The sequence below is a fragment of the Capricornis sumatraensis genome, chromosome 16 (genome assembly GCF_032405125.1).
Source record: "Capricornis sumatraensis isolate serow.1 chromosome 16, serow.2, whole genome shotgun sequence".
Lineage (NCBI taxonomy): Eukaryota > Metazoa > Chordata > Mammalia > Artiodactyla > Bovidae > Capricornis > Capricornis sumatraensis.
In genome coordinates this window covers 52,419,378-52,430,347 of record NC_091084.1, presented here as the reverse complement: position 1 = coordinate 52,430,347, position 10,970 = coordinate 52,419,378, and the positions used below count along the sequence as shown (strand labels likewise).

Sequence of the window (10,970 nt, the reverse complement as noted above, 5' to 3'; positions counted from 1 at the left end):
GTTCTCTTGTGGTATAGGAGGGGGCACTCGGGGGAAGGCCGGTACAGAAGTAAGAGCCCCAGGCTAAGGATCAACTTCTACCCTCTGCTTGCTGATGAACTTCAAGCTAGCCCAGTCCCTTTTTGGACCTCTCAACAGGAAGGATGGAGCAATAAAGAATGCCTACCACCTCCCAACCCACTCATCCCCAAATTATTTATGGAATAGAGTACACACATGGATATATTTATTAGGATAAGCTCTCAGAGGATCCCCATAGGATTTTGGATCAGGATACAGTGACCAAGGTGTTGTGAGTCCTCCTCATCTGAGAGAGTGGAGCTGGGTTGAACTGAGATAATCACCCAGGTTGGGTACAGGCAAGGAAGGTGTCCAGATGTCAGCAGCGGGAACAGCTTAGTTAAGGAGCCAGAGTGGCAGCATCTGGGTCAAGTTGAGCAGGAGGGGTCCAATCCCCTGGGGTGTGGACCCAGAAGTGGGGTTCTCAGCATAAAATCTCGCCACCTCCTCATTGGGGTTGCCCTGGAAGGGGTCGAACCACATTTGGATGCAGCGGCCACTGCCCCGGCCGTAGTTGCTGACCTTGTAGGAGTGACTCCAGATTTCATTGCACAGAGCAGCAGGTGTGGGGAAGTAGAAGTCAAAGCGGTGGCAGGCAGCTTTCACCGGGCACTGGTTATACCCTGTGGGGAGGATGGAAGACCTGTAGCCACTGGGTCCAGAACCATCTCTTGCTCTACCAACCCCACAACCGCGAATCTCCATAAACACTTCCACACCCCCACCTCCCCCTCCCTCTCCCTACACCCCCAGGTCCTCACCTGAGGACCAGTTCCAGCCCTTGTGCCAGTTGCTCTTGCAAGTGTAGGAGGTGCGGCAGTCTTCCCACCAGATCTGACAGTCCTCTTTGCACAGGGGCACACCCAGGACCCGCTCTTTGCGCCATTTCTGGTTAACCTGGAGGGGTCAGGGGAGAGAGGGAGCCAGTCTGTCAGGGATCTCAGCTGCTATAGCCTTGATGGAGTCCAGGGCTGGGGAGGTGGGGGCGATGCCTCTATCACCCTCAGACCAGAATTCATGACCACACCCTCCCTGCAAGTGACCAGTGGACTCTGGCCCTCTGCTGAAACTCCTGTCTGTGGGGCTGGTGCCCATACCTCCCGGATCCAGGGCCCCAGATTAGGTGAGCACTCGTAGAGACAGGTGTCCTGAATAAAGTGGCGCTTGCAAGCAGGCTCCATCTTGCCACAGTGGTCCCAGTTGAATCTGTACAGGTAGGAAATGTCCTTATGGGCTTCTATGCTGGTGTTGACAGAGCAGCAGGCATTCTTCCTCCAGGGGCTGCACTGTGGAGGGGAAGACATGGGGCTAAGTCCTTGAGCCACCGTGGCCATCTCCTCCATATTCTGGCTCCTCTGCCTCGGGTAGATCATCCAGAGGATCACTCGCTGGGGAGGCTGCCCCTAAGCCTGAACTTGAGAGCCCTCATTTTGGGGTAGAGGCAGTAATAATACTGGCCTTCTAACACAGGGGACGTGGGAGATCTGGGGAATCATCATCTGGGGGGACATTATTATTCGTACATCTCTAAACTGTTTACAAAGTTGTTTCACGTTATCTGGGTTATTTATATTGTTCATTTTGCACCAAGCTGGTATTAACTGAATGCAGGCACAGTGCTGGCTACTGAGTATACTGTAATGAACAAAATAGATCAAATCTCTGCCCTCCTTGAGCTTATGGTTTTAGTGAAAGGCAGGGAGGGGGGATACAGAGAACATGGGGGGCACAGAAAATAGCAGATGCAAAGTCCCTGAGATTCTTCCACTTTATCTTCTCTTACTGAAGATAATGGTCCCAGTCGAAAGACCATTACTCCTGTTTTACAGAGTTTAAGGAAGCTGCACCCTTTGTGGATGGTAAGGTTAAGGTTTTAACTCAGGACAGAGAGGACAGGGGGAATCCTGGACTCAGGTTGTGGTGGGGGGTGGAGGAAAGGGGGCTGGTCTGGCTCTTTCAGGGTCTGGAAGCCCAGGTGAGGGGACTCCTGGTAGGTCTTGAAAGAAGAGGGGTGCAGAGTAGCAGTGACCCACACATGGCCCGGCCATGGGCCATGGGACTAAATGTGGGAGGCATTCCTGGAGAGGTAAATTTAAGGCAGGTAAGAAGGTACAAGGGGCTTCCCAAGTGGTGCTTGTGGGAAAGAACCCCCCTGCCAGTGCAGGAGATGTAAGAGACACAGGTTCAATCTCTGAGTTGGGAAGATCCCCTGGAGGAGGGCATAGCAACCCACTCCAGTATTCTTGCCTGGAGAGTCCCATGGACACAGGAGCCTGGTGGGCTACAGTTCAATGGGTCGCACAGAGTTGGACATGACTGAAGCAACTTAGCACACATGCACGAGATGGTAGAAGTGATTATGGTTTCGCTTTAGGAATTGCCGTAGGCTGGGAGTCAGGAGCTGAGTGTTCATGAGCCAAACTGCTTGAAATGTCTGAGATGAACTCTAGCACGCAGGCTCAAGTGAGGGGGGAGCTGTGATGGGTCCTGACACTCAGGAAAAACTAAGGAAAGTCCTTGATGGCGGAGCCAAACTGATCCCTCTCCAATAACCCAGCCCATGCCCGGAGCTGCTGCCGCAGAGCCTGCTTCCAGGCTTCCCTAGCTTTTTGTGCATACCATTCCTCAGATGCCCAACTCCTGGTCAACTTGCAAGACCCCATCCACTGCATTCCTGACCTGCCAGCCAGGGTTAGTGGTTTCCTCCTCTGAAAGGATTAATACATGTAAAGAAAAACACTTCCTGGCCCCTTTTGGAGAGGCTCCAGAAAACCAGCCACTCCCATATAGCCTACATCCCTCTGAATTGCAATCACCTGTCTTCCTCAAACATCCGCACACCATTTCTTGGCAAAGAGGAAGTGCTACTAAAGGTTCTTTAAAGCCCCCTTTAAAACTTAAAAAATTCTAAAAATGCGGTGGTGCATATGGACTTTCAGTTTTGGAAGATGAAAACATTCTGGAGGTGGATGGTGGTGATGGTGGTGATGTTCGCGTGTGAATCTACCTGATGCCACAGCATTGCATGCTTAGAAATGCTTAAATGGCAAATTTTATGTTATGGGTATTTTACTAGCAAATGAACTGTTGGAAATGACTGAGAAGTCATGGGCTGCTGAACTTCCCTCTCTTCACTTGAAGACCCTGGAGACAGTCCATGCCAGCCTTTCCCTGGGGACACTGCAGCCCCCCAGCAGTGTGAAGCTTGTTGGGAGCTGAGGGAGAGACTAGAGGGAATAAGATACCAGCCTTTCTCATGAGCCTGGAGTTCAACTTCAAGCTCAGAGTCCCTGAGCTGCTTTAGGGATCTTCCCTTGAGACCAGCCTCGCCTCCCCTTCTCTGCGGGCACAGTGTCTTGGCTCTGGCCACACTGGACTTGGCACCACTAACCCTGTCACCCTGCAACCTGTGTACACACCGTCCTCTGCTAGGCTGCCCTTTCCTGCTTTGTCTTCCTGGAAAACTGTTACTCAACCTCCAAGGCCAAGCCAATGGCCTCTTTACTTGGAAGTCTTCCCGGCATATTTGATTTGCCACTTTCTCATCAGGACTTAATGGAGGTGAGGACCTGGCCTATTTGTAGTTCTTTGTTACACGGTGACCATGAGGGATCTGTCTCTCCTATCTTGACTTTGAGCTCCATGGGCTGGCACATAGTGAAGGTTGGGAAAGTTACCCCCAGTCCCTCTCCCGGCTGGATTCTTAGTTCCCATGTCTACCTGTGCCTTCTCTGGGCCTATTTCCTCATTTGTGTAAATAGAGACCACCTACTGCTGCTGCTAAGTCGCTTCAGTCGTGTCCAACTCTGTGCGACCCCATAGACAGCAGCCCACCAGGCTCCCCGTCCCTGGGATTCTCCAGGCAAGAACACTGGAGTGGGTTGCCATTTCCTTCTCCAATGCATGAAAGTGAAAAGTGAAAGTGTCAGTCGTGTCCGACTCTTTGGGACCCCATGGACTGTAGCCTACCTGGCTCCTCTGTCCATGGGATTTTCCAGGCAATAGTACTGGAGTGGATTGCCATTTCCTTCTCCAGGGGATCTTTCTGACCCAGGGATCGAACCCAGTTCTCCCTCATTGTAGACAGACGCTTTACCGTCTGAGCCACCAGGGAAGAGACCACCTACCACATACCAAATAGGTGTTCACAGACAAGGTGTGTGGAAAACACTTGACCCATAGAGGGCGCTAGATAAACAGTCCTGCCAGTGTTGTAGTGACCTCCTAAGAGAGGTCCACCAGGATCACCTCCCTGCCACCCTCCTGCCTCCATCACTCCAAAGCTGATCTTCCCACCACCCTAACTTCTCCCTTTTTTGGGGTCTTCCCTCTCCCCTACCCCAGACTCCACCCCATCCTCACCTGCTCGTGTAGACTGTCCTCTGGGCCTGGTTTTGCCTTGTGGTGCTTGGCATCCATGCAGACGTTGAGCAGGTCTGTCCTGGCCCGTGGAGTTACGGGGACCTGGGCACCCCATGCAGCAGCCACCAAAGCCAGAAGCAGCAACTGTGTCATCTGCCAGGCCATGACCACTCACTCCTGCCAGGAAGCCACCATAAGACTCTTGGTTAGATTTCCTGTCTCCCTCCCAAACCCAGATCTTCTGGCCTCCTCACCTGGCTTACCCCACTTCACCGATGAGCTGAGTGATGCAGGGCCTGTAGAGGTCTGGACAAACTGGTAGGAATCCACCCCCACCTGAGGACATTTCAACACTAGCTCTGTGACGTGGAGGGAGCCACCACCCCTCTCTAGACATCCCCTTCCGGTTTTGCCAGACAGTATTTCACCCATAATCAGAGGGTCCTGCATAAGAGGAACCATGGGGCATAATCTGCTGATGGGGTTGTTGAGTGAGAGGAGGGGCACCAGCCGGCCTCTGCTTCTGCTTCCTCAGCTCATCCTAACTCAAAGCAACCTAAGTTTAGGAGCCAAGAGATTGCCCGCGGAGTAAACAGGGAAGCTGACCAGTGGCCAGATGAAGGCCACTGAGCCATTCAGTTCTTGCTTAAGGTTCCGGAGCCTGTGCCAAGGGAGCTGGGAGTAGCCCGAAGGCTATATGGAAAGCTGTGCTGTGCTGCGCTTAGTTGCTCAGTCATGTCCAATTCTTTGCAACCCCATGGACTGTAGCCCCCCAGGCTCCTCTGTCCATGGGGATTTTCCAGGCAAGAATACTGGAGTGGGTTGCCTAATCCTTCTCCAGGAAATCTTCCTGACCCAGGGATTGAACCAGGGTCTCCTGCATGGCAGGCAGATTGTTTACCAATTGCGCTACCAAGGAAGCCCTAGCGAGAGCTAAACCTCAGGTCCTTACACCTCAACAACCCTCTGCAACCCCCACTGAGAGGTCTTGGGAAGTTTCCTGGGCGGAGTCAGGACTAGACCTTGGGGAAGGCCAAGAAGTAAGAAGAATGTGGAGGAGAATCTGAGCCAGAGCAGTGGGTGGTGGAGGCACCAGAGGAAAAGCCCTCCCAGGACACCAGGGGAGCCCCCACCTTGCCTCTCACTTCCTACCTCCCACCCCTACTTTTCTTCCCTGTCCTGCTCTTACCTCTGCCCTCAGCCTACCTGGGATAGGAGAGTGTCTCCCCTCTCTTTTATAAGTCTGTGCTGACTGCTTGGTCAACTGCTCAGTCAGCGAAGTCTAGAGGCTTTGTCTAGGAAACAGCTCAATTGTCTTTCAGTTCAGAGCCAGTTAAATCATGGTATACACACCCAATGGGATTTAACCTGTTGGAAAAGATTGAGAGAACTCTTGACGTATGAATATGGAAAACTTTCCAAGTACATTGTTAAGTGACAAAAGAAAGGTGTATACACTTATGGTCAATTAAACTACAACAAAGGAGTCAGGAGCATACAATGGAGAAGAGACAGTCTCTTCAATAAGTGGTGCTGGGAAAACTGGACACCTACATGTAAAGGAATGAAACTAGAACATTCTCTAACACCATATACAAAAAGAAACTCAAAATGGATTAAAGACCTAAATATAGACTGGAAACCATAAAACTCCTAGAAAAAAATGTAGGTTTAGCACTCTTTGACATAAATCACAGCAATATGTTTTTGGCTCTATCTCCAAAAGCAAAAGAAATAAAAGCAAAAATAAATCAGACCTAATTAAATTTAAAAGTGTTTGCACAGCAAAGGAAACCATCAACGAAATGAGAAGACAACCTACTGAGGGAATTCCCTGGCTGTCCAGTGGTTAGGACTCCATGCTTCCATTACAGAGGGCATGGGTTCGACCCCTGGTCAGGGAACTAAGATCCTGCAAGCTATGCAGTGCAGCCAAAAGAAAGAAACAAAACCCAACCTACTGAATGAGAGGAAATATTTGTGAATGATATAACTGATAAGGGTTTAATATCTAAAATATATAAACAGCTCCTACAACTGGACAGCAAAAATACAAAAAAAATTTTTTAATGGGCAACTCCACAATAGTTATTTTTCCAAAGAAAACTTACAAATGGCCAACAGGCACATGATGCTCAACATCACTATTCATCAGGAAAATGCAAATCAAAACCACAATGAGCTATCACCTCTCCCCTGAAATATACATCAGAATGGCTATTATCAGAAAGAACACAAATAACTAACGTGGGCAAGGATGTGGAGAAAAGTGAACCTGCGTACATTGCTGGTGGGAATGTAAATTGGTGCAACCACTGTGGAAAACAGCATGGAAGATTCTCAAAAAACTAGAAATAGAACTATCATATGACTCAGAAATTCCACTACTCGATGTATACCCAAGAAAACAAAAACACTAATTCAAAAGATGCCGGCAGGGACTTCCCTGGTGGTCCAGTGGCTGGGACTCTGCGTTCCCGGTATAGGAGTTGGGATGGGGCATATGTTTGATCCCCGAGAGCTGGATCCCACATGCTGCAACTGGAGCATTCACATGCCTGAAGATTCTGAGTGCAGCCAAATAAATGAATAAATATTTTAAAAATGCTTTAAAAAACTAATAGAGAGAGACACATGTGGACTTCCCCACCAGTCAGTGGTTAAGACTCTGCCTTCCAATGCAGGGGGCTCCGGATCCATCCCTGGTCAGGGAACTAAGGCCCCAGATCCCACATGCCTCAGGGCACGACCAAAAAAATGTTAAAAAAAAAAAACAAAATACAACAAACTAGTGAATATAACAAAAAAGAAATAGACTCACAGATATAGGGAGCAAATGTTAGTGTTAACCAATGGAGAGAGAGAAGGGAGAAGGAACAATATTGGAGTAGGGGACTAAGAGGTACAAGTTACGATGTATAAAATGAGCTGTGAGGATGTATTGTAAAGCATAGGAAATATTAGCACTATTTTATAATAGCTATAAATGGTGTGCGTGCTTGCTTGCGTGTGTGCTTGGTTGCTTCAGTTGTGTCCGACACTCTGTGACCCCGTGGACCATGGCCTGCCAGGCTCCACTGTCCACAGGATTCTCCAGGCAAGAACACCGGAGTGGATTGCCATTTCCTCCTCCAATAAATGGCGTATAACCTTTAAAAGCTGTAAATCACCATATTGTACACCCGTAATATATAATATTGTATATCAAAAATACTTCAATTTCTTAAAAAAGAAGAAGGTGTAGAAGGGCAACATGCATCTTTTGTGTAAAAAAGGTGGAGAGAGAATATTTGTGTTTGCAAATTCTGGAGGGAATTCCCTGGTGATCTTGCAAAACCTTGCAGCACAGCCAAAGCAAAAAGTGAAGTAAGAAAGAAAGGAAGGAAGGGAGGGAACAGGCGGGGGGACGGGATCGGGGGCGGCGTGCAGAAAGAGAAAAAGAAAGAAGGAGGAAAAGAGGAAAAGAGAATTCTGGAATGCTACAAAAAATATTTTAAGTGGTTGCTTTGGGGGAGGACTTTGGCTTAGGGACTGGCTTATAATCTTTCCTCTATGAAACTTTCTGTGCTGTTTTGATTTTTGAACCATGTGAATATACATATACCTTTTTGAAATATACATGTATTTATGTATACTTATATATAAAATATATATAATTTTTAAATATATGTATAAAATATATATAAATAAAATATAAATGTAAATAAATGTATAAAGTTTATTTATAGATATATACTTATTTATATCAGTTTTGGATACCATACATATATTTAAAAAAATATAAACATGAGACTAACAAGCATCCTAGTTCCTTGGGTATAATGCCTGAGAAATTCTTTGCATTTATGCCACTTATATTCCATTTTTATGCACAAATGATAGTATGTTTTCCATTTTTAGATATTTTCACTATATGTATTAGTTGCTCAGTCATATTTGACTCTTTGTGACCCCATGGACAGTAGCCCACTAGGTTCCTCTGTCCATGGCATTCTTCAGGCAAGAATACTGGAATGGGTTGCCATTCCCTTCAGCTTTTGACAAAAGAAAAAAAACCTCATGAAACCAAGCCATCAACACTTACACACTAGAATATTATTGTCACATTTAATAACATAACCTTCAAATTACTTTTCTGTGCCTTGTACAGTCTAAAATTAACTCAAATGCCCTCTGTGGCAACAACAACAACAAAAATCCTTTCATTAATCATTATAACAAAAAGAAAAGAAGGAAAAGTTCACTTTTGCAAGTTAAAAGTGCATGATCCTCAGTCTTTATTCCTCAAATGTTGTAGACAGTAAAATTGCTAAATGGCATTGCTCTTTTTTTTTTTTTTTTAAGTAATAGATATTGATATTTTCCCATTATGATTTTGGGAAAACCTTCAAATCCTATCATCATTCAGCTAGTAGAATGCCTCTCAAGGGAGGATAGGGGGCAGAGTCTGTGGTTTCAGTCTGTTTTCAATACATGGTCCTGCTGCAGATAAATCTGAGGTGACAAGGTCAGCGTCTGCCTGTGAGGTGCTCAACCTTGGCCCATCCACCTGCCTAGGGCTCCATCTTTGCTGAGTGCTGGACCATAGTCAGTGTGTCCTTCCCTCCTTCTATTGTACCAGCCTGGGATCTTCAGTGTGTTCCTGCTCTTTGCATCTTCACTTTCTAAATAGAGATGTGTATATCTATCTGTCTTCCTTCTCTTAGGAGTAGTTTGAAAGTGTTATTTGTAGCCTACTAATCACCTGTCTCCTGTGAGAAACCTGTGTGAAGGTCTAGAAGCAGCAGTTAGGATCAGACCTGAAACAACAGACTGGTTCAAAATTGGAAAAGGAGAATGTCAAGGCTGTATGTTATCACCCTGTTAATTTAATTTCAATGCAGAGTACATCATGCAAATGCTGGACTGGATAAATCCCAAGCTGGAATCAAGATTGCCAGGAGAAATATCAGCAACCTCAGATATGCAGATGATACTACTCTAATGGCAGACAGCAAAGAGGAACTAAAGAGCCTCTTGATGAGGGTGAAAGAGGAGAGTGAAAGAGTTGGCTGGAAATTCAACATTCAAAAATGAAGATCATGGCATCTAGTCCCATCTCTTCATGGCAAATAGAAGGGAAAAAAGTGAAAACAGCGACATATATGACAGATTTTTTTTCCTGGGCTCCAAAATCACTTGGAGAAGGCAATGGCACCCCACTCCAGTACTCTTGTCTGGAACATCCCATGGACGGAAGAGCCTGGTAGGCCGCAGTCCATGGGGTCGCTAAGAGTCGGACACAACTGAGCAACTTCACTTTCACTTTTCACTTTCATGCATTGGAGAAGGAAATGGCAACCCACTACAGTGTTCTTGCCAGGAGAATCCCAGGGACGGGGGAGCCTGGTGGGCTGCTGTCTCTGGGGTCGCACAGAGTCGGGCACAGAGTTTGGCAGCAGCAGCAGCCAAATCACTAAGGACGGTGACTGCAGCCATGCAATTAAAAGATGCTTGCTCATTGGAAGAAAAGCTATGGCAAACCTAATATGGTGTTAGTCATTCAGTCTTGTCCTACTTTTGTGACCCCATGGCCTATAGCCCACCAGGTTCCTCTGTCCATGGAATTCCCCAGGCAAGAATATTAGATTGGGTAGCCATTTCCTTCTCCAGGGATCTTCCCAACCCAGCGATGGCAAACCTAGAAAGCGTATTAAAAAGCAGAGACATCACTTTGCCAACAAAGGTCCATCTAGTCAAAGCTATGGTTTTTCCAGTAGTCATGTATAGATGTGAGAGTTAGACCATAAAGAAGACTGAATGCTGAAGAACTGATGCTTTTAAACTGTAGTGCTGGAGAAGACTCTCAAGAGTCCCTTGGGCTGCAAGGAAATCAAACCAGTCAATCCTAAAGGAAATCAACCCTGAATATTCATTGGAAGGATTGTTGCTGAAGCTCCAATACTTTGACCACCTGATGCAAAGAGCAGACTCATTGGAAAAGACCCTGATGCTGGGAAAGGCTGAAGGCAAAAGAAGGGGATGACAGAGGATGAGATGGTTGGATGGCATCACCGATTCAATGGCAATGAGTTTGTGCAAACCCTGGGAGCTAGGGAAGGACAGGGAAACCCAGCATACTGTAGTTCACAGGGTTGCAAGAGTTGGACACAACTTAGCTACTGAACAACAACAAACATTAGTGTACATAACCACACTAGTAGTCATATACTGAGAACTACTCTATACCAATTAAAATAATGAATGCTTTACTTACACAGTTGTGTCTTATAATCTTCACATCACCCTGCAAAGCTGACGTTATTCCCAACGTAAGGATGAGGAAACCGAGGCTCTGGAATTATCTGAATCTCCAAAAGCTTGAAAGTAGAGGAGTCAGGATTCAACTCAAGTGGGTTTAATTGCAAAGCCCATGTGTTTTCACTATAACACTATGTTTGCCTTTTATAATGATCTTTAGAGCCTCTCTTTCTATACCTCTGTCTTTTTTTTTTTTGGTCAAGCCAGCATGGTATGTGAGATCTTAGTTCCCTGTCCTGGGATTGAAC

The 10,970-nt window shown here is 46.6% G+C and overlaps 1 protein-coding gene across 2 annotated transcripts; it reads right to left on the bottom strand.

Moving 5' to 3' along the window:
- Positions 1-226: 226 nt before the first annotated feature.
- LOC138092433 (folate receptor alpha) lies at positions 227-4,783 on the bottom strand. 2 transcript variants are annotated; one of them, XM_068988322.1, is made up of 5 exons: positions 4,686-4,783; positions 4,423-4,599; positions 1,158-1,346; positions 822-957; positions 227-683 (listed from the first exon to the last, which is right to left on the bottom strand). In XM_068988322.1, the coding sequence occupies exons 2-5, from the start codon at positions 4,585-4,587 to the stop codon at positions 397-399; spliced, it is 777 nt and encodes a 258-aa protein (XP_068844423.1). In that variant the 5' UTR covers positions 4,588-4,599; positions 4,686-4,783; the 3' UTR covers positions 227-396. The 2 variants fall into 2 exon arrangements, with proteins under 2 accessions (XP_068844423.1, XP_068844424.1); XM_068988323.1 differs by having other exon boundaries at positions 4,677-4,777.
- Between the last annotated feature and the right edge of the window lie 6,187 nt (positions 4,784-10,970).

Bases quoted from the DNA above. Each gene is read 5' to 3' on its own strand.
- LOC138092433 (XM_068988322.1), bottom strand. From the start codon at position 4,587: ATGGCCTGGCAGATGACACAGTTGCTGCTTCTGGCTTTGGTGGCTGCT. The intron at 958-1,157 runs GTATGGGCACCA...TGACCCCTCCAG, and splicing joins TGGGGCCCTGGATCCGGGAG to GTTAACCAGAAATGGCGCAA. The intron at 684-821 runs GTGAGGACCTGG...TCCTCCCCACAG, and splicing joins GGGCTGGAACTGGTCCTCAG to GGTATAACCAGTGCCCGGTG.